This window comes from Triplophysa rosa, linkage group LG2, assembly GCF_024868665.1.
Source record: "Triplophysa rosa linkage group LG2, Trosa_1v2, whole genome shotgun sequence".
Taxonomy (NCBI): domain Eukaryota; kingdom Metazoa; phylum Chordata; class Actinopteri; order Cypriniformes; family Nemacheilidae; genus Triplophysa; species Triplophysa rosa.
In genome coordinates, this window is record NC_079891.1 from 29,006,977 (window position 1) to 29,032,976 (window position 26,000).

Here is a 26,000-nt window from a genome sequence, read left to right on the forward strand (position 1 = left end):
CAAAACAACAGATTATTAATGTGTGATAGCATCTCCTTGAACATGCGGAAGTGGTGCGACTCTCAGGTTTCGAAGAAGGACGTTCTTCAGAACCAAAAGCACTGTTAGCGTCAATAGTATTGTGAACACACAGAGCACAGCCAGAACTGCAATGAGCACAGGGTCGCTGGACTGCAGTACTGTCCGGGCTGTGATCTGCAGCCCAATGGGGGTTGTGGATCCATTGGACACCACAGTGGCTGATGCTTCTGGTTGCTGACCAGTTGAATTCTTCACACAGCCATGTACCTTGTCTGGAGATGGACTGTAGGGTTCTTGGGTAGGTTGGGGCATAAAAGATGTGACATTTAGAGAGAGACAATCCTCATAGCTCAGTCTCTGTAATGTAGGCTGGTCTGACCATGAGAAGGACCTTGACACGTTTCCATGAAGGGGTTCTGATCGCTTCAAAGATGGTCTGCACTTAAATGAGCTTACGCTGCACGCAGAGTTAGATGACACCAACATGGAAGCACTTGTAGTCTGTGCCACATGGCTTTCAACCACTTTCCCAGATGTTGTGGTCGAATTTACACTCGACATTCTCTCAACGGGCTTAAAAAGTTTGGGACAGATGGCCATGACGGATAGAGTTAGAAGCAACTTCTGTGTCAAATGCAAAGGAGCTGTACATATCATATCTGTCGCCATCTGTATCCTGTCCGTTAGAAGCCACCTGTACAGGTACATGATGTCACACTCGCAAACCCATAGATTATTGGTTAACTCCACCGATTGAAGGCGGGACAGTCCATCAAAAGCCCGCTCAGGTATAGACCGCAAACAGTTGCTATTAATCTTCAACACTTGCAAGTTTACCAAAGCACCTAGCGAGGGAAGATCTAAAGTAGATATACAGTTTTCCGACACATCGAGGTGTGTTAGCGAAGAAGGTAAATTTGCCGGAAGCCGAGATAGTCTGTTCCCTTGAAGAGTTAGCATCCTCAGTCTGGTCAACCCCAGCAGCGCCCCTGGTTGAATAGCTCGTATCCGGTTATCATCCAGGTCCAGGCGTGTGAGGTTCCCAAGCTGTCTCAGAGATCCAGCCGTGATGTACGTGATCTGGTTCTCTTGGAGCTGAAGGGTCTCCAGACTCGAAGGCAGCCCCCGAGGGAAACGAGCCAGTTGGTTGTGTCCAAGGCTTAGCTCCTGTAGTTCAGAGTACGGCTGAAACATGTTGTCCACGTTGCAGAGACGATTCCGCGCCACGGACAAAACGGAGGTGCTTAGCGGTACGGAGCGAGGCAGAGTGAGCAGACCCAGAGACTCACACAGAACAAGGTCACCGGGATGGGGACAGCAGCAGCCTTTCGGACAAGGATACAAAACCACACCAGCGAGGAGATGTGAACAAAGAAAAAACAAGAGATAGAGAAGACAAGGACACATGTCTCACTTGAGGGAGGAAGAGTCCAGAAGAAGATTAAACAGAATGGACGAAAAGGAGGGAATGTAGAAAGAAATGCTGTTAATTTACTTTAAATCAATTGTTCAAACTCAAATTTTCTTTGTGTATTTTTGTACTCACCATTTTTGCAGTTTCATATGACCCTTCAAATTTTAGTCTTTTTCTGCTTCACATCCTTAACCTCTTCTGTCTTTCCTCATGTCTTTTTCAGCGAACAGTCCGTACTCACCCTGAAAATTCTGGGTAGCGGCCCATTAAACTTTAATGGCAGCCTTAAGGTTTTGTATTACTTGTTTTGTATCTTCTTCGCAATGTGAATTAATTGGGCACTCCAGTTGCTTTTCCCATGATACCAGATCAGTAGTTCAGTTGCTGTTAAAAACACACATTTAGTAACAAATACGTAAACAGAAAATGTTATTTGATGGAGTACTTTTCAAGTTGGTGAATCACAGGTGAGCCAATTGGTTATGTTGACCACAGCCAAGATCAACTTGTAAGTCCATGGGCCTCATTTATAAAGCAAAAATCTAGGGGAACATTCATATTTATAAAAAAACAGTCTTTGACGTAGAAAAGTGCTTAGCGCCAAGTCAGGGTCTGAGCAGACGTACGCACTTTTGCTTGTCTGAGTGCTCCAAGTTTTTGGAAATATAAGCCATTCTTGCTGCTCGTAAAGGATTTGGACGGTGAGAGGTGCTCTTTTATATGTCAATAATATGAATTAGACACTGTTAAAAGGCAGAGATTTGAAATTGCGCATTTTCAAGATCATTTGCGATGTATAGATTTCCCATCTGAAACAGAGGCGTACGCACACGTTTTCTGTGCGTACATTCGTTCTATGAATCACACGTCCGCACTTTGAGAAATGATCGTAAAATCAAACTTAGGATGGTTTCTAAGCAGCATTTTATAAATGAGGTCCACTGAGTGCACATGTCACTTTCTCCTGAAGTAGTGCGAGCTTTAAGTATTTCAAGAATTATTTAACACCTTGTGAACAAAAGAAGAGGAAATTTGAGACATTTTTCTGAGCTCAAGTTTCATTCTCATGTAGGCCTCAGTGCTTATCTTTGATGTTTACTCCACTGAATACATGCTAGCACTTGGCCTTGTGCCATGGCAATGGGGTTTTAATTTCAGTTATGGAGATAATTTGCATTAAAGTAGTTATAAATCAGTTGAAGGCTGATATCATCACATATTTTGAAAGGCGAGAGCATTATTTTATTAGACAGACACTGTTGCATTAAGGAATTCATATGTCTTACACAGTCTGCACTGTTAAAATTTGGGACTCTTAAAATTTTGAACACTTTAGTAATGACTCATTTTTGACTTGAGTTTCACAATGAATTGTCTGGTGCTAGTACATTTCCATCAAGTCCGCGTCTTTTGCTTTCAGTCTCGAATGAGAACTGAATGACTCTTGGAATGAACTTCTGAAATATTGATTGGAGGTTGTATGGATGTGACAAAAGCTGCCGCCATCGAGCTCGTCTGGGTTAATTTTCATACACTACAGCCAACACAACTCTGGATTATAACATTTGTTAAACTCTTGATATGCTTTCAGCAGTCGTACTGTTGGGCGTTAGACAAACTATATCATGAACTAGGGGTGTAACAATATACCGGTATTGTCAATAACTTTTATATAAAAAACCACAATTATCGACCTTGTATTAATACTACAAATGTGATAATATTGTAAATAATCCAGCACCCACTTATAATCTTGCTTTACTTAAAGTGTTAAGTAAAAAAAACAAATACCGTGATAATATATTTAACATAAATTCAGCTGACCACAATAACCATATAGTGAAAATTGGATACCGTGACAGCCCTATACCCCAATAATGTAAATCCTGTAAATGTAATGTAAATCCAACAGATTGAGATGATAGTTTATTATAATGATTAATAAACTTAACAGACAAAAATGGAGCAAACAAATTAAATTCAACATTGAGGAAAGTTTAGATAAAATAACATGGACAACACCTGACAACAAACTCAGAAATGTTGACTACAGCATAAATCATGGAACACTAATAATATAAATCAAAGAAAATTGGTTAGAAAAACAACAAAATAAAGACAAAAGTTTCAAATACATTTGGTCAGGTTTTCTGTCCACCAACACTTGGTTTATTGGAGATCATTTTAAATAGATATTAATATTGTCAATTAGCCATTTTTTGTTCTTTTAATGAAAATGTATATTTAAAGACATAAGAAATGACTTTGCAACAAACACACAAATAATAAGGTTGCCAAACGAACAAAACAGGGTATGTTGGCTTCCCAAAGATTCATATACCGAACAGCTGAAAAAGTTTTGAATCAATGTTGTTATTAGTGAAAAACTCTCATGCTGTGGAAAGATTGGCTTTTTTAAGGTGACAAGTACAGACCAGAGGCTGACTGGAGGTGTCATTTGAGGTGCTCGGTTGAGGCTTCTTTGGTTCATCTTTCTGCATCTCCACCTCTTCAACATCCACCACCTGCTGGACTTCCTTGGGCTTGGGCCGTGGGTCTTTCCCTTCCTTTTCCCCCACTAGTGCTTTAGTGGGTTCTCGTAGGGGCTTGGCGCTAGTCGTCTGGCCATCCTGGTTATGAGGCTTAGTCTGCTGTGGCTTCTCCATGGCTTTATTAGGTTGATTTATGTATTTCCTGGGTGTGTAGGTCTTGGGTGGATAGTAAGCCTCCAGCTTGCGTTTGTGGCTCATTGCTGAGGCACAGCAGACGATGAAGATAATAACTACTAAGAGACAAGTCACGACGATGATGAGGAGCATGTTTTCTTTCAGGAAGTCCACCAAGTCGTTGAAGATGAAGTCTTTGATGCGGATGAAGGTGGCGGTAATGTTTGGAGCAGGGGAGGGGGATGGGGGGATGTGGGTGCTTCGAGTGATGGGGAAGATGAGTTCAGGTTCGTCTCCGCTGCCCTCCATGGATGCGTTGAATGGGATGGCTTCGGTGAAGCAAGTGCTGCACCAAAGTGCGATCGTGAGCACACAGAGATATCGCAGAGAGTTGGAGAGTGACATACTTTCTTTAAAGACCTGTGAGAACACACAACAATGGTTGTTAAAAGTCCGTCCTTGCATGTTTCTAACAAAAACAGGTGGTGAGCAGTTCTGTCATCAAGGCAGTTATATACAATTTCATATTTTATTATTGACATAAAATGTATTTATATCAGCTTAACAAGAAATCAAATTGTTTACAAAAACAGAGAGGAAATATATTAAAATAGGACAGCAAAAAATAAACAGTATAGACGGTTTGAAAGCAACAACAGTAACAAACCCCTGTTGAGAAAACTGCATATGCTGGGTTAGGTATGTTTTGATACTGGTTTGACCAGTTTAAACCAGCTAAAGGCAGCAGATGACCAGCTAAGGACCAGCACATGACCATCTTAATCCAGTATAAACCAGCATATGCTGTTTTTTTCAACAGGGACATTACTGCTCATGCACACTTTTGCGGCCTAAACTTAATTTTCGGTACACATCCCCAAAGAATAGAGTCCCTGCAGATTATTTCTGATAACAAGCAAAAGAAATAAGTTAATTACATTAGTTAGCAAGTTAAAACCAGCCAATACTTATTTTGGGTTACCAGTAGAAGAACCGTTGCTTGGCTAAACTTAAACGCAACAAAGTTACACGACCCATTCAATTTTTTACGACCCATTTGTTTATTTAATAAAATCATTGTACAATAAAATATTAAAATAAATTACAATTAATATAAATAAAATATAAATAGCTATATTATTAGCCATTAGCCCAACCGATCAACAAACACAGTCCGGAAGTGTACTTCAAGCCAGGCGCGTGCGTCCGATGAAACCGTTTATAACCATGTTTAAAATAAACACAGCAAAATTCTATAAAAATGTTTTAATTGTCAGTTTTGATTTGAGTGACTTTGTGCAGGGCATGAACTCACAGATACAATCGTATCTACAGTACATGAATATAGACAGATATCTAAATGTTCATCTGACAGAGTGCTGTTGTTGAATCGGAAGGAAGCTTACTTATAAAATCTTTTTTTGGTTTCCTTTAGTCAGCGTTGGTAAACATTCAACGACGTACAGATCCTATGGCAGATACTTACGTGAATTGTTTTGTCTTAAATGGGATCTTTGTTTCAGATAACAAAATGTTAAGACACTGAATCATTTGTGCGGGTTCTGCGGATGTTAAAGGTTCTTGAACCATACAGCCTTACAAAGAACCTTTAAGAAATCTTTTTAATTATTTTTAAGAGTGTAACTCTACATAATAGGTAAGTTAGGGTTACAGCTCTAAAACCTTTACACAATTGCAGAAACAATGCCATGTTAAACTAAATAAATGTCAGAATATTACACATCTTCCACTATATAAGCTTGCACTGCAGAACATATTTTCATGTTTCTGTAGCCTTGCAGGAGAGCTATTCCTGACACATCTAGCTATTACTTATTTGGGGTGGAGGCAGAGGGAGTTCAGGCCTGGCTTGTAATTTCCCAGCCTGGTTTACGCCACCCGCTCACCACAGAAAAGCAAAAGAAGGGGCAGTTATAGATTTCTGAGGGTGAAGCAAGGCGTGGGACAGCTGTAGCTCTCAGGCCTGTGTTTACAGCACAGCTGCAATGAAATGGGCAGAAGACCAATGAGACAATTTCGGCCCTCCATAAGAACACACATACTTATAATATACACTGTTAATGCATCATACAATACAAAATAAAAACGGCAATTCAACGAAGTATAAGTTATGAAATATTTTAGAGGTACTTTGGTTAACAACGCAGTAAAAATGGGAAATTTTACCATTATACTTGAAAAGGTTCCAAAAGATTTGGTGTGAAAAAGAATTTCCAAATGAGTGACACCGCCATAACCACATATCTGAGTATCATCCAATAGAATCATCTCTCCAGATGTATTTACTGTACTTCTTTAAAATTTCTATTAAATGTACACCAACCATCAGAATCAGACCACATCGACTAACCAGCCCCACACAACCTTTTTAAAACAGTATCTCAGCTGTCTGTTCAACTGGAAATCCTGTAAGAATGAAATGCATGTTCAGCTGTATTAATTAATAATGTGTACTACATAATGTGTTTAATTCTCTTTGTAGATTATGAATGGAAAGCTGGTAAAGGTCAGTGTTCAGTAACTAACAATCTAGGTGGTCCTGCCACACAGGTTGAAACCTGTTCTGTGCCCATCGCTAAATGTACAACAGACTGAACTACATCCATGATATTACAATTACATAAGGCCTGCAAATTAGCAATAGATTATTAAAAAAGCTTAGAGTCATATTTATGTAAGGATTACAAAAGCAAGAGTATCATAGAACCATTAAAGAAAAAGACAAAACAATTAACGGAAAAAATAAATAGTAAACAAAGTGTATTCAATATTCCTCACATGCGACTTTACATAAACATTTAGACAATGATTAAGAATTCATTTTTAAATATGAGATATGCTCTACAGTGCATAAAGAAATGATAAAACACACTCACAGCTGTATTGTTGCTTCTGCTCTGTGAAATAATTTGATAAATTATAATAAAATCAAAAATAGCTACTGTAAAACAGCTGCCCGTGTTGTCCTGAAAAGCGTCTGGCAGTTTCTGGCCATGTGGGTTTCCCTAAAAAATCAGTTGAGGATAATTTGAAGGAGGGATACTTCCCTCCTTCTTTCTCCATCTCCTCCCTCTCTCTCTCTAACACGCTTTTGTAGAGCAGAGGTCCAAGAGAACTGTATTCACCAAACTGAAAAAACTCAAAACATTTAGTTTAAAATCACTGTTCCTTTCCTTCATTCATGTCATCAGAGATTAAACACCCATTGAATGTTCAAATGAACATCTAAATATTGCTTGAATTTAAGTTTTTATATCATTTTTGACGTCTTGTAGTGCCATGCCAAAAAGGGAAAAAAATCACTCACGTACCTTCTCTGGATCTGTTCCACATTTGTGGAATGATCTGCCCGCTGTTACAAGATCAGCAAATTCTGTAGCCATCTTTAAGGATCAGCTGAAAGCATATCTCTTCCGTCAACACCTGACCTATTATTTCTGACTTCTATCTCTTTTCTACTCTTTCTATCCAAAAAAATCCCTAAAAAACTTAGCTTTGTTTACACGTGGTAGGCTATACGAGACCAGTTTTACTGCGCTTATGCTTTTTGTTGTCCTTATGTTGTTCCAATTGCTTCCATTGTTTACCTCATTTGTAAGTGGCTTTGGATAAAAGTGTCTTCTAAATGACTAAATGTAAATGTAATGTAAATTAATGCAGATAACATTAATGGAGCAAAACGGCACACTTATTATTTCTAAGTAACTAACAGCTGAAAGCCGAGAGCAAAAACATTGCTTTTTAATAGGTCACAAATGTATGACTGTACATATAAATGACACCAAGACACATAATCCATAAAAATCTAATTGCCTAATACAATTTTAAAAATGGAACAAACAGATCCTAAATGTAAAAGACTGACCTTTTCTTTAAAATACTGTTCTTAGTCAAACGTTTTCCCAATTTAGAGCATATTTTGTTTACTTTGGTCAAGGCATTTTTATTTCCTTTACTTCAAACACGCATACAATGGAAAAGTCTTCTGTAAAAAGATAATTTTTTGGGGCTACATGTGCTTACATGGATTTTATGTACAGTACATTCACAATGATAATATGTTACACTCCGAACGTATAAGGCTGTGAAAAATCTCAAACATCACTTACTTAAAGTAAATTATATAGCACAAGTTTAACCACAGACAGGAATAGAACATATTCTACAATATATTTAGCAATACATTCTGCCAAGCTTAACTAAAGCCTACACTTTTTAAGACAGCAGCACAGTTTTGCAATGCTGAAAGGATTCAATAAAAGATTCTATAAAGTCTTTTAGGCATAAAAACAGGAAATAATACAATATAAATCAAGTTATTAAAATATAAACAAACCAAGTTATTTTTGCGCAGTACTGCACAACAAAATGTTGGTTTTTAGCAACACTTACACAAACAATGATTCTTGTTGTTTTTCTAATTTAATGAGAAACTCGCCAGGAAACCATAGCATTGTTGAGCAACAGCTCTTTTCTAGAGCTGCGCCTGCATGGGTTGCACAATGAGACAGTCCCTCATTTATTTAAATATCACAGTGCCTATAACACCGTGTCTACACCGGATGCGACATGACAACCTGCTTGTTCTCAATGGGTCTGTCTCGTCACATCCAGTGTGGACAACACTTTAAATTATAATGTTTCGAATGCGTTTCTAATGTCTTTTCAAGCCGGACGTGTCCAGTGTAGACACGGTGTTAGTCAGAAAGAAGGTGAATAGGGTCGATCCAAATATTGTAATAAACTTTAAAGGCACAGGCGTAGAAAACACGGTGGACGTGTTTCCCACACTTACAATAAATATGAAAATGTGTTCCCTGCACTGTTTTGGGAAGTGTGTTCACTTGACATTTCTGTCCTCCTTGCATCTCGAGACAAACATGATACATGTCAATGTGATTTTTGTGAAATGAACATTACTTCTAAAGTGGGCCCTCTGTATCGGGAAGAAAACTGTTGAGGGTGAGATTATCTCCATCAGGATCTCCATCCTCAGCGTTCGGGATTAAAGCTCCATTACTTTTGGGGTGTCTCATCTTCGGGACAGGGTGATCCGTATCGTTCATCAAAGCAGAAATACAAACCATCTCGGTCTCCTGAAGAAGACGTGATTTGTATCTGTATCTGTATGTCGAGAGCTTCGTAGCCAGACAGATGGTGCTAATGATGAAGATAGTTGTCAGGGCAGCTATTGATGCGATGGCGATAAGGCAGCGGCTCACAAGCCCATCTCTATTCAGAGAGGCGGTGGGACACGGAAGAGCCTTTCCTGCGGTTGAAGTCTGTTTTATAGTGGTCGTTTTTGCTTCAGAAGCCGTTGTGTGCATTTCAGTTACCTTACCAGGCAGTGGCGAAGCAGGAAGCGTGGGGGCGGTACTTCCTGTTTGTGTAATGCTTCCAGTACTGGCATTTCTTACCGTTGCTAGGGTGTACAAAGTTGTCTCATTACCTTTTGGCGGATGGACTGTCGTACTCTCAGTTCCTGCGGTGTGGTTACTGTTTTCAGAAGTCTCGTTCACTTTGTTTTCTTGGGTGTGGTTCATATCTGAGGCATGCTGATGGTCCACACTCATCCTTGAGATATTTCCAGTTTCCTCAGTCGCAGGTGTTGTGTATGAAGCCAAAGGTTGCACGGTGGTCACCTTTATAGCCTGAGCTTCAGTTACGTTTGCTGTACTGTCACTGGTTTTTGTGAATGTTTCGTTGAGACTAATTTCCCTTTTCATCCTGAGATATCTTGACGTGACCGAACTGCTCAAAGCGAGCAGCAAAACAAGAACTGACAAACACGGCCGATTAGTCACCATTGCCATCTGCACAAAAAAAGACAAAATGTTGCAATCGTGGTTTGAACGCACAAAAAAAGCACACAAACTTGTCTTCACCTTCAAAAGAACCATCCACATGCATTCATAAGCATGTTACTATCTGATCTTTCCTCTTTAGAGAATGTGTTTTAAACTAAGCCCGTTTGTATTCAACGTAGAGGAACTTTGAAACAATGACAATTCAGTACTCGGGTCCAATGATAGGAGAACAAAACGAATTTTCAAACACTATCAGACGGTGCTTGTACTTTTACACTCACGTGCTGGTTAGTAAATAGCAAACATGTGGTGTGGCCATATTAGTGAATAACTTTTATGCTCACTAACACTTTCCAATTTCTTGTTTTACAATTATACCAATTTTACATTTGTGAAATGTATATCCTTATCATTTTTCAAATGTTTCAATACATTCAGTTTAATGATTTCAAACCCACACATCACATTAACTTATCTTCAGCTTTAATGTTTTGGGAGAAAAAAAACTCAAGCCTATAGTTAAAATCAAAACACTGACCTTTAGTTTATACGTTGACCTGATGCCGATCCGGAGGTCGATGTAAATGTTAACCCCCTTGCGTTGTACAGCACAAAATGTAACAATGTCTCCGAACCAGCGTGAAAATACAGGAAGTTGAGTCGCAAAGTGTGAAGCTAAAACGGAGGTTTTCAAACTCTGACGCAAACCCAATGCGCAAGCCGCTATTTTAAATATCACATCTTACTTCCCTAAACCAATGAGGTAGGACAGAAACCATATTTTTATGATCACATCCTCCCAGTGAGAAGTTGAACACGGACACAATAAGAGATGACGCACATTCAGTTTACTTTTTTATTTTCTGGTATTCTGTAAGACTCTTTGTACTCGAAGCAGATGAACAAACAAAAATGGAACAGTTATCTACAAAACTGCATTCTCAATTTCCTTCCGTTCAATTAGATTTTTTATCACTGAAAACAATCAAGGCTCAGAGTGTGCATAATGGTGCGGGGAAAAGTGGAATTATTCTTTAAAATCATCGGAATCCAAATGAAAAACCTCCCTACAGCCAAAGAAAAGATAGGAAAAATAAAAAAGTATTTACAAAGCATCAAAATCAGCTTTTGCCTGCATTCTTTTCAACCTACAATAACCCCTGGAATTCATTTCAATAATTTGCTGCTTTTAAAAAACATACAGTCAAGGCCACGTCAGAAAAGCCTTCCGACCTTAAGGCCTCCTAAACACTCATGATCATTGGAAGCCACAGATGAACCAATCACACGTCCCGTAAACTGTAAGAATCATGACGTGTTCCTAATTTTTAGGCCCAAGGAGGTCAAAGCTAGCTGTACAACCCATCATCGTGTATTGTTCACATCTTCGCTGACGTTTCATGACATTCCTCAGCCCTACTGTCCTTTCAAACGTAATTCCAGCTTGGCACATCTTACCCATAAATACGGCCCCTACATTTTCAAACCTCTCACTTTATCAAAACTTCACCCAAAGAAGAGCGAGAACAAGAGTGCGCGACAGAGCAGAAAAAGAATGAGATCAGAGGTATTGCTGTGATGTAGACAGATATATCTCAGGGTTTCTTTCGAATCAACTTCCTGCAGGTTGGTTGGTGGTTGCGAGATGAGAAGGTGGTTGGACTTTTATTCTAATACTGAGAAGCATGTGGAGGTGTTTTCAGGCAGTGATTCAACCAGAGAGATACGTGGAAGAAGAAAAACTACACAGATTTGCCAAAGCAACCATATCACGCTTCATGCTTTCCTCTCTTGTTGGCATGGAAAACAACACAACCCAAAAACAGATGTCATCACACCATACATGTGGCATACGTAACATGACTATTACAGTCACATAAAAACAAAAACGACGAGACTTGAGTCGTCGCTTGAGAGAGTCGGTTCTGCTTGGCTAGGAGAGCAGGTTGAAGAACCTCTTTAGGAAAAGGAAGTCAGTCATGACTCACTGCATTGCAGGCAGACACAACCTACGACACAGTATAAATGTACGCACGGATAAAGCTGCGAAAGACTGATGAAGCCTCCGGCAAATTCAGTTTCAGACAGTGTGGATGCCACAATTCAAGCTTTACAGAAAGAATCAAGAAAGCAAAGCGCAGACCTGTACACCACCAGCGAAGCACTAATGGTGTTGCTTATAGACCTGAACAAACATCTGACTAGCCATCCTGAGTCCACAGTCAGAGTAAAAGCGTTTAAGTCGGTAAAGAAAAGATCAGCTACATTTTGGAAGCGTTTAAGAGACCCTACGTAAAGCTAATGGACATCTATGCCCCCAATTTTGATTATGCGATATTCTTCCTGTTTTGGGAAAAGAAACTTAAGCACTACGGAATGAGACCTGCACTCGGTTGGTTTGCACCCAGAAAAAGTGCCGATATGTATTAATATAGGGGACGTACAGAAACAAATTAAGACTCTTTGCATGCATTAACCCATTAGGAGTAATTTGAGTTGTAAGAATCATTTTGATATTTTGTCTACTAATATCATTACACTTTTGACATGGGTACGAGAATAATCATCAGTGGAGTTTTTAGTCCACTCATTACTTCCTGGGTCTGATTTGTCAAGTTTTTAATTCTACATGTTGTTAAAATCTTTATTTTTTTAGAACCTTTATCAGTGATGAACGTATCCAATGATTCCCCTCCTCTCATTACTAGCATATTGCTTTGTCCCTTATAAGTACAACGTTGAGATCGAGAAAAGCTAGTCAAATACTGTCAGGAAGGTGCTAACAAATTTGTCAAGTCAGAAGAGCGAGAAGGGCGATTTCAATACTGATGGCTGCCGGCCCTGAGCTCATCAAGTTCATGTAACTGCTTCACAATGCAATTGGTCATAATCATTTTAATAAGAAAATCAAAAACTTAAGACCATTCAAGAACACCAGATAAAACACAGCCATTACAGAAAGGTTTGGAGTGAGACCGAGTAAAAGCTAAATGGGGAGAGATTTTGAGTTGCCTCTCATTTTCCAAATGGAAATCTGTAAACAGGTTTTTGGGGGATTGCAAATGGAAGTAACTATTTATCTTGGAATGTTGGTTGGAGTCTTTGTAAGGCAGGCTTTAGACGGAACGCTGTCATGGTGATTGGCAGTGACGGGTCCCGCCCACCTGGCCAATGGGATATCCTGAATAGAAAAAAAGGGGAGGGAGTACGGGTTCCTTTAGATGTCCATTTTAGACAACTGCTCCTCAAGTTTGGCAATTCTTTTCTCCTGACTGCTGACCAGCTCTCGGAGAGATTTGATTTCTTTTAAAACCTCGTCCATCTTGCCTTCGTTTTTCTGTGGAGGAAGAACCAAAATGTTAACATTCAGAAATCACAGTCTTGATACAGTGAATTAAAAAAATCTATCCGTTTCGATTCTCAGGTACGGATTAACGCACGGGTCTACTGGGCACATGCCAAGGGCACTAGACCAGCAGGGGGCCCTGGCCAATTTAATGTGTACATTTTTATTTTTTTCTCAATAAAATAGCGCTGAATACTGTGGAATAAAGAGATTATTTTTGCAGTCGTGAAGTATTAACCGTAGCAAATAAATCAAATAAATAATCCTAATGCATTGCCGCGTTGTTGAGAGGGACATTCGCTGTCTTTAATGGCCATTGAATGCAGTCTTGTGAGACATCTGGATTTGGATTACGTTGTGGAAGAGTTTCTCTGAGGAAATCACGAAAGATGCCTCTCAGCTAAGTTAAAACTAACTTTTTTATTAAAATAACATTAAATGCTTTGGTGACTGATATTGCTTAATTAGTAATGCATGGATGTTAAATGCTCCTCGTCTTAATGCAGAAATGTAAATTATGCAAGGAATAAGCCTATTCCCACGTAATATGAGTTGGAGAGGTCAGAAGCTTTTTTAAGTGTTGAGTACTGCGAAATATGAATAAACCAATTTGTGTTGTTTTTTGTGCATTTTACACAGAAGACGTTTTCTATTCTGCCGAACTACTTTTATATTGTTTTCTATGTAAACACGTTAACTGTTATGCCTGCGTCTCGCGCCGTTTGCAATGTCTCTCACATAAGCGCCATGGTTTTAATACGCTAAAATAATTTCAATTTTTACACACAGTGTCGCTCATCAATGTCAGTTATCAGTTAAATACAAAGTCCTGTGTATTTGAGCATAGGTACAACACTGCTCTCGTAAAATATGTGATGCCAGGGGGCCTTTGAAACGTCCATGCCCAGGGCACATCAAAGTCATAATCCGTCCCTGTCTATTCTATTCTATTCAATATGACCTGATAAAGCCAGAGAGCCACAGAGGCCAAAAAAAGATCCTCCGTCTAAAATCTAATCGCAACCTTTGGTTTACTATTGGCCTACTGAACAAATGACCATATTTTAATGTTGTTACGAGCTTTTCGAAATAAATTGAAATAAACTGGGTTTTACTTAAACATATTAACCGTTACCAAATGAATGATAATCGTTACTAACTAACAGTTAACCAATTTTCATATGGAAAACAAACCTAAGGTGGCTACATGCTTAGGGATGCTTTTTACTTCATGGTGACAAAGCTGAAGATAAGTTTTACATTATAATATAGTGACAGTCCATATTTAACTAATGTATAGCCGGCCGAAGCTATACAGTCGGTTAATGTGTAGGTATGCTGCAGCTAACGCTGGTGTGTCTGTAGGGTGGGACGACTGCTCCTGTGATTACAGCCCTGAGCGGAGGGAGTCGAGTTTAGCAGGCACAGCGCACATGTGGGGTTGCTGTCATGTGGTAAAATGGGGATGCGGTTGGGGGTTGGACCTACTGTAGAACATCTCAGATGACTGCAAAAACATTACATGAATTAAAAGGAGAAGTTGCCCTGAACAACACAAACATTGTTATGACTGCAGTATTATCCACATCAGAAGTAAAAAAACGATTTACTATACAGCTTGAATGGAATTTAGAGTATAGAGACTGTTGTATGACCCAAACCAGAGAATAACCAAGAATGTTTCTAATACAGATTTGAGGGGATTAAGGGAAAGTTAACAAAAAAGTTACACTAAAAATGGAAGAGTGCATTTTTTGAAAGGTTTTGCGTACAGATAATGTTGTCAAAAACTATTTCTGATCACACAGATTTGCGTAACCAACAGTTGTTGGTGATGTCACTTGGTGTAAACAAAGAAACCTAAATTTGTGAAAACGGTGACATGATGTGCATGCTCAATATGTGTTTCTTTACAGAGACCGACAATGGCATCATTTTCAAAAACTAAAACCCACATTTTTTTTTGTTTTAAGTTAATAAAAAGTATTACCATAGAGTAGAGTTTGTATTATATTTCAATTCAGAAAAAAAAAATTGTTTATAGATTTGAGGGAATTTTGGGACAGTTTACAATTTAGGAAGGTTTAAACAGTACTGATAAAAAAAACTGAAAAACAAACTGAACAGGTAAGGAAAGAGTCTCACTCACAATAGATGGCGTGGAGTTGGCAGTCTTGTTGGCAGGGGCGGTGTTCTCAGTGTTCTTGGTCAACTTGCTGTCCAGGACGTTTTTCTTGACCACTTTGAGATCACGGTTCTTGCCCGGGACATATCCGTTTTTCAGGGATATGAGGATGGGGTCGCCATTCTTTCCATCGAACCAGTCTTCGGCCTCCAGGGGGGCATCGGGTCCCGCTGTGTCTGGGTACAGGTCGTCCTGAAACAAGTCCGACTGACGGAGGGAAAGGTGTTATTAATGATTGTATTTACAGAGCATAGATGTTATTTTGTCACAAAACATGTAAGAGTCAGTTATTAAATGTAGTGCTGGTATGCGTTTGTTTTGGTTTTATTTTTGCTAAGTAAGTTAAAAATATGAATGTTCTTCATCACAAGCTTATTGTTTTAACCCACGGAAGTACTTTACATTCGATTACTTTAACAACGGATGCATATGCTTTTTTGAGCTATAACTTTGGGACCTATATATGCACAAAATGAAATCATAGCAGTTTTTCATTTACTTCCTTTAAAAAGTGAACAACTCATTCTATATTTAATGCTGACTTCCCTAAAGTTGTTGCCTTCATACAGTGCTAAACAACTACTGCCAGTACCAATGGTGTCACTACGATTTATGACGTAAATGCACTTTAATTTAAAGCCAAACAATACAACTGAACTTGGATTCGAATCAACTGAATAAAACCATGTGTGAAAACAGCCTGACTGCAATTTCAAAACAGGGTCATGTGAACCAACACGGTGGAGGAAGCATAAGCCGAGCAGGAGGAAGTTGTGGCTCAGGATGTGCTGTCCTGCCTGCAGCATTTGTAATGTGTAGCCCTTAAAACAACACAGCAAAAGAAAACAAGAGGCTCACTTTTCTTGGCACAGTCATGATGATAGGCTCACACTTTCTCTCATGCAGTTTGTAAAACCTGAGAACACACACGCACACAAAGGTCTATTAGAACACATCCACAAGGGTTGCAGACGTTAGTCCATGACTCACCATACACAAAAGAACAGAATGTAAGAGTTTAATAAAACACCAAACATACACCCCCAAACTGACCTCTAGTCATGCATTTCTTCCTCTTAGAAATGACTTTTAAAGGCCTAAGGGTCTTCTAGACTGACATGGTTTAGTGCTGCCCTCTATTGGCAGGATTTGCAAGCTCGATGAATGTCTGCCGATAAATATCCGCTATAAACCCCACATTAAATCTTAGCAACATAGATCAAATAACATATTTATATATTGAATAGAAAATATATATTGAATATTAAAATGTAAATAATTCATAGATTCACAGATTTTTTAAACATATTCACAAGGGGGGGGGGGGGTTGGGAGGGGAACTAACAAAAATAAGCCTTTAGTTTTTCAAGCTAATTATAATTTCTCAAATATTTGATTTTTGCCGTCAAAGATGACCCAGACACATGCTTGACAGGTTTCTGTGGCACATCCACACATGCTTAGCTAGTGAAACGTGACATTAATTTTACAGTTGTAATTGCACACCTTGCAATCTCACACTTGTTGACGTCCAACCCTCTCTTAGGCATGTATCCCATGCCTCTCTGGGGCTCCTTGGTGGTAAAAGTGCTGAGGTAATGGACGTAAGGAGCCTCGTCCGTGATCTCGAAGTAACGGATGCTGCTGTCACCCTATCAGAGACCAAGCTTCAGTTAGACACAGTACACAGCATTGCAGTGTAGAACGTTAAAACCTTAGTACTCTGATATAAACATAGGGTTATAGATTTACTAAACAGGACAAGAGAGCGCAATTTAAAAACAGCGCCAATGGGAGTGGAAATTTCTGCAGGTGATTTATTAGCAAGCCGCAAATCAAAAACACAGGCGCAATATCTCATTCCCATAATGACCAACACGATCTCGCAAATTATCGCAGGGTTTAAGACATGCTTTTTGGGGCGTTAAATAAAGCTGCAAATACCAGTACAATGACAAGCGCAAACCTTAGTAAATCGCATTGTGGGATTTAGGGCTGTCACGATAAACCGACGATAAATATCACGTGATTTATGCATAGCTTTTGAGTGAAGTACGGGAAAATGCTGCTGCATCCGAAAGCCAGAGGGCGCTCTCGTGCGGAAACTCCAAATACGCACTTCAGAAGAAGACCATAACACCTTCTAGAATCTCGGAAATGCTTATAGACATCTTTTTATCACTGTTACTCAAGCCTCATCAGGTATTTTTATGATAATAAAGTATATTTATAATGATCATGTTCGACGGGTGTTGCTTTTTCAAACGCACATTATAAGCGACTCAAACTCGCACTGCTTTTAGATCGAGCAGCATTTCCTACTGATCCCAGAGCCGTGCTTCACGGACAAGCTACGCATTAAAAAAATATCGACACATTGCATATGTGCCAGCTCGATTACAATAGGATTTAGTGGTATCGCGATAAATTATCGTGCTTTAAATACTCTCCTCCCATAAAGTTTGCGCCTGAAGAGGGAACTCGTAAAAATGCATATGCAATAAGGTCAGTCGCAATTTTCAGCACTCGTTTTTACTGTGTGTCTTCAGTAAATGTTTTTTTTTTTCTTTTCAAGAGGGGTTTGCACTGCCGCAAGTTATTAGTAAATCTGACCCTTGAGTGCAATTTTTACTTCTGCGTCAGACATACGCAGAGACACGTACCCTACAGTGTAGCCTGACACGCACCTCTCCAAAAATGTAACAGCGCGTCAATGCGACGCAGGCCGCAAGAGCTGTGATTGGTCTGCTTGAACCCTCTCCCTTCAGGTAAAAAAAAATCTGCGATAGCGTCGGGTTTAATGATACGCATTTCCGAATGAATGTTCTAAATAAATTACGTGTTTTTCTGTATTTAACAACTCAAGCGGCAAAAGTGACAGTTTACTTGCTGCTTTCACTGCTAAATGCTTCTCAAACAGCGTACACAACGAACCGCGTCTTCTTCGGCTCTTGTCTTGGTTACACACGCAACATGCCTGTGGACACTGACGCCTAGTGGCCATTGCCTGTCGACACAGACAACGACGCACAAGTATAAACAAAAACCGGCGCGTTGTCTATGGCGTAGGTCTGACGCAGAAGTAAAAATCCGCCTTTAGTCTTAAAAAAAATCATGACATGACCATGTTGTGTTGTGTATACTATGCCGAACAGATGACATGGATGAACTCTTGAGTTCAGAAACACTCGATTCAGATGTATGTGCAACGTTTACCTTTCCACACAGGTAGACCACATTAGTATCGGGGTCATAGAAGGGCAGGAGGACTCCGTTACTGGTGTCCATCTCATGAACAGAAATGGGCTCCTCTATATTTTCCTGGGGAAGAAACAGAAAAACCTTCACAGACTAATATCGCAGAAATGACCATGACATGTGATTTTTCAAACTGATTTTTACAAATATTATATCAAGGCACTTCACAGAAAATCGTATCAGAAGCCACACATACTGTATTACTTCATTTAAACAGTGCTATTTAGGTAATCTTTTTTTAGCTTAGTGTAAGGAGTTTGTTTGCATTTTTGTGACTGAACAACTGCTGGAATGAAATGCGTGTGCGGTTTCCAAGGCAACTGACCGGATCCCACAGCGCAAGCTGTCTCTCACTCATGCGGCTAAAACCAGTGGTAAACACTTTGCCGTCAGACATGAAAATGGCTCTCATGGGTCTGGCACCCTCGTGGGCCTTGTCCTTCTCCTGCCAGGGAGAAACAATGACACATCACAACACTGCTCACATTAATGCGAAACAGAGCAGACAAATCATTTTGGGACCATGAAAGCACACCAAAATACAGCCAAAACACAGAAAAAATGAAAAATGACATAAGCCATTCTAAAGATATCTGCCATCATTAATATAAATAAACATTTCTATTTCAATATATTTTTATGTCTAGTTTTGTTATAAAAAAAATATAATGCACGGATATAAAAGTGTTGGAACATTTGACAACTTTATTTTCTATAAACAGTATCTTCATATTTCACGTGCACTGACCGCAATGATCTCCTCCTTGCGGGGATCGATGATCCGGATTTTCTTGTCTTTGCAGGTGGTACAGATGATACTGCCGCTACGGTTCCAGCACACGCTATAGACGAGGTCAGGGTGCATATCCTCCAGATTGATCATGGCCTCTCCCGTCCCCACGTTCCAGATAATAATCACATTATCACAGCCTGCGGACAAACCCCAGAAGAAAACATAACACGCGTATAAGCATATTTCAATGTTTTAGACATGTTATGACTGAAACAGACTAATATCATAAAAGATAAAGGTGCACAGCACACAGTGGTCACATCACAACTGAACAGAAGATACAAATGTGACAGTCCAAAAGAAATTACTACATAGAAAGATCAAGTTTGTCTTCATATTTAATATTTAAATGTAAGTTCTATTTTTAACCATTTAAAGTTATAAACAGATCTGTTGTACTTAATCTGTTCCACTGAACTAAAGCCCAACGAATTGAGCTGTTTTCAATAACATCTGGCAGTGTTTCTTTGAAAACAGCTGGAGCTCATTTTCCTTCCAAGTGCTTGACAGTACTCAAAAATGCACTTGGATAACTGCCGAGACATCTTTAAAAAATAAATGTTGAAGATGTGGCTTGAAAGTTAACACGTGTGCTTCAACACGTTGCATGATGATGCTCACGCAGTTGACGCTGTCTGGCTTACACCATTTTCTGATTCCCTCCCCCTCTTGTGTTTTCAGTCTCTACTTACACAACTTCTATCAAAAAGCCCCCAAAATAAACACTTCTTAACTATTTTGTGTTAATTTTGAATTTGAATTTTGAATAATTCTGTTAAAGTGATAGTTCACCCAAAAATAAAAATTCTGTCATCTCTTGTCATTTCAAACCTACAGTATATGACGTTCTTTCTTCCACAGAACACGAAAGAAGATATTTTGAAAAATGTTGTTAACTGGACCCCATTCACTTGGATTGGTTTTGTGTCCATACAATAGAAGTGAATGGGGGCCAGTGCTGTTTGGTTACTAACTTTCTTCAAAATATCTTCTTTTGTGTTCTGCAGAGGAAAGACAGTCAAAAAGGTTTATAATGACAAGTGGGTGATTAAATGAAGACAGAAAACACTTTAACTGTGAGAAATCAATGCAAAAACGTTCTGTTTCTTACCTGCACTGAGGAGGATGTTACGGGCAGTGGGATGCCAGGTAATAATGCCCACTCTTTTAGAATGACCCTCCAATACCACCACAGGCTCTGACATTGAGGTAACCAAACCATTCTCTGGGATCTGCCACACCTGGGAACAACAGCAGAGCAGAACAGTTTAACACGTTTTATTTCTAATATTTATTTTACGGTCATGACTTTAATGGCTAGGGTAGCAGAATAGGTAATGAGAGAAAAACGGGATCAGAAAATTGTTTAGGTTAGATTTGCGTCCTGTGTCACACACAGCAACATCCCCTACGTGACACTGCAACATGGCTTTAACTACACACATGTAGCTGATTAAATAAACAATTTTAAATCTGATTAACTAACGGTACTGTTTGGCGTGTTGACAAAATGTTTATATGCTCTCCTACTTGTAAGTCGCTTTGGATAAAAGCGTCTGCCAAATGAATAAATGTACTATGTTACTACGGTTAATGTTTTTACAATTACATAAATGTGCCTGAAGGGGGCAGCAGCGGGCAAATAAAGGAGACCAGCAGCACTTCCTCATCTTATCAATATGCATAACACGGTTAGGGCTGTCACCATTATGAAATTTGGCTGACGATTAATTGTCTAATAAATCATTGCGTTGGAGCTTTGACTTTTAATTCTCATACATTTTTTATTCAGCTTTGAAACAACCATATTGTTCTGAATATAAAGACTATGTTCTTTTTCTTGGAAACAAATCGGAAAAAAATGGGTCATCATACTTATGGTTTAGGCTTTTACCTGTCAATAATAATACAACCGCCAAATACTTGTAAATTAAGTAAATGGATCAGGAGTAAATTGAAGCCACCATTAAAATGCTATCAGTCATAGAAAAGCTTCTAGTCTGTATTTCTCTCACTTGCAATAAAAGTTACAATAAAAAAGTTTACTTCTATGTTAATGAGATTTTGGTAGACTGGTTTTCACACTGAAATAATATTAAATTGTACTGCCGATTATTTTTATGGTATATGCTTTAGTTTTTTTAAAGTGATTTTGTTGTGGTGGTACATTTTACAAGTATTACCATGCTTTAGTTACAATATACAATAAAATACGCAATATTCAGATGCACTACAGCTCCCCCTAGTGTCTTCTATAGAGATGTGCAATAATTGCGATGATCAGAAACCATCGCGATGAGGTCAAACAATCGCGATGAGACGATTATTTAATAATCGTGACAGCCCTAACACAGGTTATTATTTGTATTACATAAAAGTCAACATATTAACTCTTAGGCCCATGACCTTAATCTACTTATATCTATGTATACTTGAAGGGACAGTTGAGCCAAAAAAATTCATTTAGTCATTTACTCACCCTCACTGTTTATTTATATTTGAGATATTTTAGAAGAATGTCAGTAACCAAACAGATCTCATTCCCCATTTACTGCCAAAGTAGGGAAAATAAATACTATGGGAGTAAATGAGGGATGAGATCTGTTTGGTTACTGACATTCTTCTAAAATATCTTCCTTCGTGTTCAGCAGAACAAAGAAATTTATACAGGTTAGGAACAATCTGAGGGTGAGCAAATGATGACAGAATGTTCATTTTTGGGTAAACTGTCCCTTTAATATACATGTAGCACAGGCTTCAGGAATGCTTGATTCTCATTGCTTGATCAAATACTGTTAAATATTTCTGTAACATCATTAAAAATATTATGTCACGAATGACATGCAGGCATGCAGACAACTCAAAACTGAAATTTCTGAGGCTGAGCGGTTGGGATAAAGAAAAACAGCTTGATTCATCAACCTCCATATCCCCAAGAGAGGATGAGAGACACAGTCCCGATAAACTCAATGCTCGCTCACTCGCTCACTCTTTACACTGAAGTTGCTGTTTTTACTGCAGTCCGGCCAAATAAGGGCTAGTAGCGAGATACAAAAACATCCAGAGCCAGCAGGACTGACCTCAGTGCTATAAAATAGTAACTGCTGATTCTATGACTTCAGGGTAGCCTTAAACTAATCTGAAACAGTCCAGAAGTCCCATCGCTTATGTTGTGATCCGATCTGCAGCCGCTCGCATGAGTCACGGGAATGACTTTGCCAGCCGCACATGGACTTAGTAATGGTAGGTAGAGATGCAGATTCAAAGTTAAATGTACTCATTTGTGTCAATTTTAGTTGTTATTTAAACCCCTTTCCCAAGTATTACTGCTATCATAATATTTGTTGTATTCTGTAATATTTTGAAAATGACTTGCAATGCACTTAAGCAATACATTTATTAATGTGTGTTCCTCAGGCTTGAACCCACGACCTCTGCGTTGCTAATGAAATGTTTTATGCATGTGAAAGTCTAATCATGTAAATCAGAATTTTGACACGTTAAAAGAAACTGAAAAGAAGAAGGGTGACGTACCATCACAGTGCAGTCTTCAGATCCGCTAGCAATGACCTGGTCATTGTGAGGGCACCAATCAATGTCCAGAACAGGACCGGTGTGGCCACATACTGTAGGGTAGGCCTTATCTATACGGCCCGACTGCGGAGAGAAAACAGAGAGAGAACTATTAGATTATGGTGGCCCATTTTGGAAAAATGAAATGCACACTATGTCAGCTGAAATCTACGTAATACCAAAATAAACTTGGCATGGCCTACGTTCATGTTACGAAAAAATGTTGGGTGGGCAGACGGCCATTCTTCTGTAGATTTGCAAACAATAGCTCGTCTGGCATTTTAACATTTACACACGACAGCAGATTTAAAATAAGAACAGATTGCAGGGCTTTTGTTTTCAACACGGCTTCCAAACGCAGCCACAGAAATGAGTGTGACACGGACCCGTGACCTTTTCACTCGAAGTGAAAGGTCACACGGACACTTGTGACCTTAAGTGTGAGAAGGCGAAAGGATATTTACAAAGGAATAGCTGTAACGTGTTGTAAATTACAGATGTTATCCTATACAATATTATCAAAATGATTTGTGACAATATAAAATTAATCAACAGTGTAGAATTTAAACAAAGCAATATTCATTTCTGCCAGTGTTCTGTTTCACTCTCTTCTCACTTTTAAACAGCAAACAAAGAAGCAAACAAATAAAGGCACGGCTGTGGTCTCATGCCCAGTCAGCTGACTTCCTGATGACATCAGTGCCCTCTGTTCTCTTGGTCACGACCTTTGATCTCTTGCAAGACCACAATCTCCGCATTGGGCCGTGTGATCAGGTGTCATCCACATTGTTCAATGTGTGTTTAGACATGACCACACCCACACTTTTGTTCACACGGCTCCTTTTCATTGGCTTGCTGCTTTGCCTGTGGTTCGATGACATCACTGCGCAAAGCCCCGCCTAGTAAAGCACACCAGCCTGGATCTGTGCAAATGAACCAGCACCCTTAAAGGAAGACACAACCCCACCTGTGCATAAAACCTGCGCTGTGTACACATTCCTTCGCAAGTCTAGGCACGGTAGTAACAACGCCTTATGAAAGAGGAGCTACAGCAGACCTTTCGCAGTTATTTGTGAGTTAACAGCACCTCGTGTTTGTTTTGAAGTACGTGTGGATTGTTTTGAACGCCGAGCGATGATGTCACGGCGAAAACTTCTGGCGGGAAAGGATCAAAAGCGACACGGGGAAAATGTCTGATTAGTTAAAAAACAATCCAAGACTCCATCACAGTCCACAAATAAGTGTTGTGTTATCAAGAGCACTGATAACCAATCACTATGAACAGCTAAACAAACAGAGACAGACTGGCTCTTGAACACTGATACAGTGTTCTTCCGCAGAACACAAAAGAAGATATTTTGAAGAATACGGTTAACTTGCATGCCTTCACTTGTATTCGTTTTTGTCCATACAATAGAAGTGAATGGGGGGCTGTGCTGTTCGGTTACCAACTTTCTTCAAAATATCTTCTTTTGTGTTCTGGGGAAGAAATAAAGTCATACAGGTTTGAAATGAGTAAATGATGACAGAATGTTCATTTTTGGGTGAACTATCACTTTAAAGGGACAGTTTACACAAAAATAAAACTTGTCATCATTTATTCACCTTAATGTCCTGTATATGACTCTTTTTTCCTGTAAATAGCAGCAGTAAGATCTGATAGGTGAAAGTGATAAAAGGGTTTCCTCAAGAGAACTCGCCAGTATGAGCAGTAACCCAAAGCCTTTAACCAGGGAGGATCCTGATAAAGTAAAAGCATTAGCCACGAAATTGATTTCCAGACATTGCTGTCATGTGGTTTTTATGGATCACTGACATTGGAGCAGAGGATCAGTAATGATGATCTCTCTATGGATTTCAAAATGGCTTGGATTTCAAAATGACTCGCCTTTCTTACTGCCTCATTATTTATTAACATATTCAGAGATACCAGACAGAAAAATGCAAGACTTCTCATGCACGTATTAAAAAAAAAAACTGCTGGGTGAGAGCATACTGTTCAAAAATGTTAGTCTGATCACAGCGCACAACAAGCCACACGATTAGAACATCATTCATGTGTGTAGCACATAAACATTGAAGTTTATTACATACGTAGACGAGCAGTAACCGTGACAAATAGCACACCACATTAATAATATAAACACAATAAGTACAGTTTCACAGTTTATTTATTCTTATAGAAGTGGGTTTTGTGTGTCATTCCAAACCTGTATGACTTTTTTCTTCTGCAGAAAACAAAAGAAGATATTTTGAAGAACATTGGTAACCAAACAACATTGGACCCCACTGCACAAACTTTCATTGTATGGACACAAAACCACGTAGACTTTTTTTTATATCTTCTTTCGAGTTCAAAGAAGAAAGAGTCATATACAGGTTTTGAACAAGGACATAAGGGTAAATAAAGAACATTTTTATTTTATTTAAATAAACAAAATGTTTGTTTTTGGGTGAACGATCCCTTTAATACAGTAATAGAGATCAAATGTTGCTATAAAAAGTCGGTTTTGCGTCATTAACTCCAACTCGGGCTGAATTATAAACTCACCGTGGAGCGCTGAATTTACATCATGAATATTTATCTGAATTAATTACAGCTTACTAAAACTGGAGCTGTCCCGACACATCACTGCAAAGAATTGAGGCACACTTGTTGCGTAGCAACAGTAGCAGCTTTACTGCGGACTCCCACCTCAGATAAAGACAGTCTGTCTAAACGCATTCAATAAACAGCATAAGAAAAACATTCCTCATTTCTATAAATCCATTTACAGTTTACTCCTGACAGACATTACAATGAAGAGATAAAAAGAAAAGAGTAGGGACGTTTAAATTATGGAAAAACACACACACACAAAACAGAAAGACCAGATTCACTGTAGAGGTGGCCAGCAAAAAGTTACACAGTCACTT

The 26,000-nt window shown here is 39.0% G+C and overlaps 4 protein-coding genes across 4 annotated transcripts in view; all 4 read right to left on the minus strand.

The window, feature by feature from the left end:
• Positions 1-15: 15 nt before the first annotated feature.
• Positions 16-1,428, minus strand: LOC130563945 (leucine-rich repeat transmembrane protein FLRT3). The gene has a single exon (XM_057349772.1). The coding sequence runs from the start codon at positions 1,426-1,428 to the stop codon at positions 16-18; it is 1,413 nt and encodes a 470-aa protein (XP_057205755.1).
• A 1,975-nt stretch (positions 1,429-3,403) lies between these two features.
• On the minus strand, positions 3,404-7,174 carry tmem119a (transmembrane protein 119a). Its single transcript, XM_057355121.1, has 2 exons — positions 6,999-7,174; positions 3,404-4,521 (listed from the first exon to the last, which is right to left on the minus strand). Exon 2 carries the CDS (start codon positions 4,504-4,506, stop codon positions 3,826-3,828), a length of 681 nt encoding a protein of 226 aa, XP_057211104.1. The 5' UTR covers positions 4,507-4,521; positions 6,999-7,174; the 3' UTR covers positions 3,404-3,825.
• A 699-nt stretch (positions 7,175-7,873) lies between these two features.
• Positions 7,874-10,658, minus strand: selplg (selectin P ligand). The gene is made up of 2 exons (XM_057355133.1): positions 10,468-10,658; positions 7,874-9,935 (listed from the first exon to the last, which is right to left on the minus strand). Exon 2 carries the CDS (start codon positions 9,933-9,935, stop codon positions 9,045-9,047), a length of 891 nt encoding a protein of 296 aa, XP_057211116.1. The 5' UTR covers positions 10,468-10,658; the 3' UTR covers positions 7,874-9,044.
• A 113-nt stretch (positions 10,659-10,771) lies between these two features.
• LOC130567163 (uncharacterized) overlaps positions 10,772-26,000 on the minus strand; it is a 41,249-nt gene continuing 26,020 nt past the window's right edge. The window contains exons 3-11 of the mRNA XM_057355113.1: positions 23,046-23,168; positions 20,623-20,752; positions 19,467-19,648; positions 19,044-19,163; positions 18,677-18,781; positions 16,967-17,112; positions 16,319-16,376; positions 15,425-15,667; positions 10,772-13,266 (exon numbers count right to left, since the gene is read on the minus strand). Coding sequence (XP_057211096.1) covers positions 13,147-13,266; positions 15,425-15,667; positions 16,319-16,376; positions 16,967-17,112; positions 18,677-18,781; positions 19,044-19,163; positions 19,467-19,648; positions 20,623-20,752; positions 23,046-23,168 — 1,227 coding nt within the window. The 3' untranslated portion in view covers positions 10,772-13,146. The remainder of the gene's footprint in view (positions 13,267-15,424; positions 15,668-16,318; positions 16,377-16,966; positions 17,113-18,676; positions 18,782-19,043; positions 19,164-19,466; positions 19,649-20,622; positions 20,753-23,045; positions 23,169-26,000) is intronic.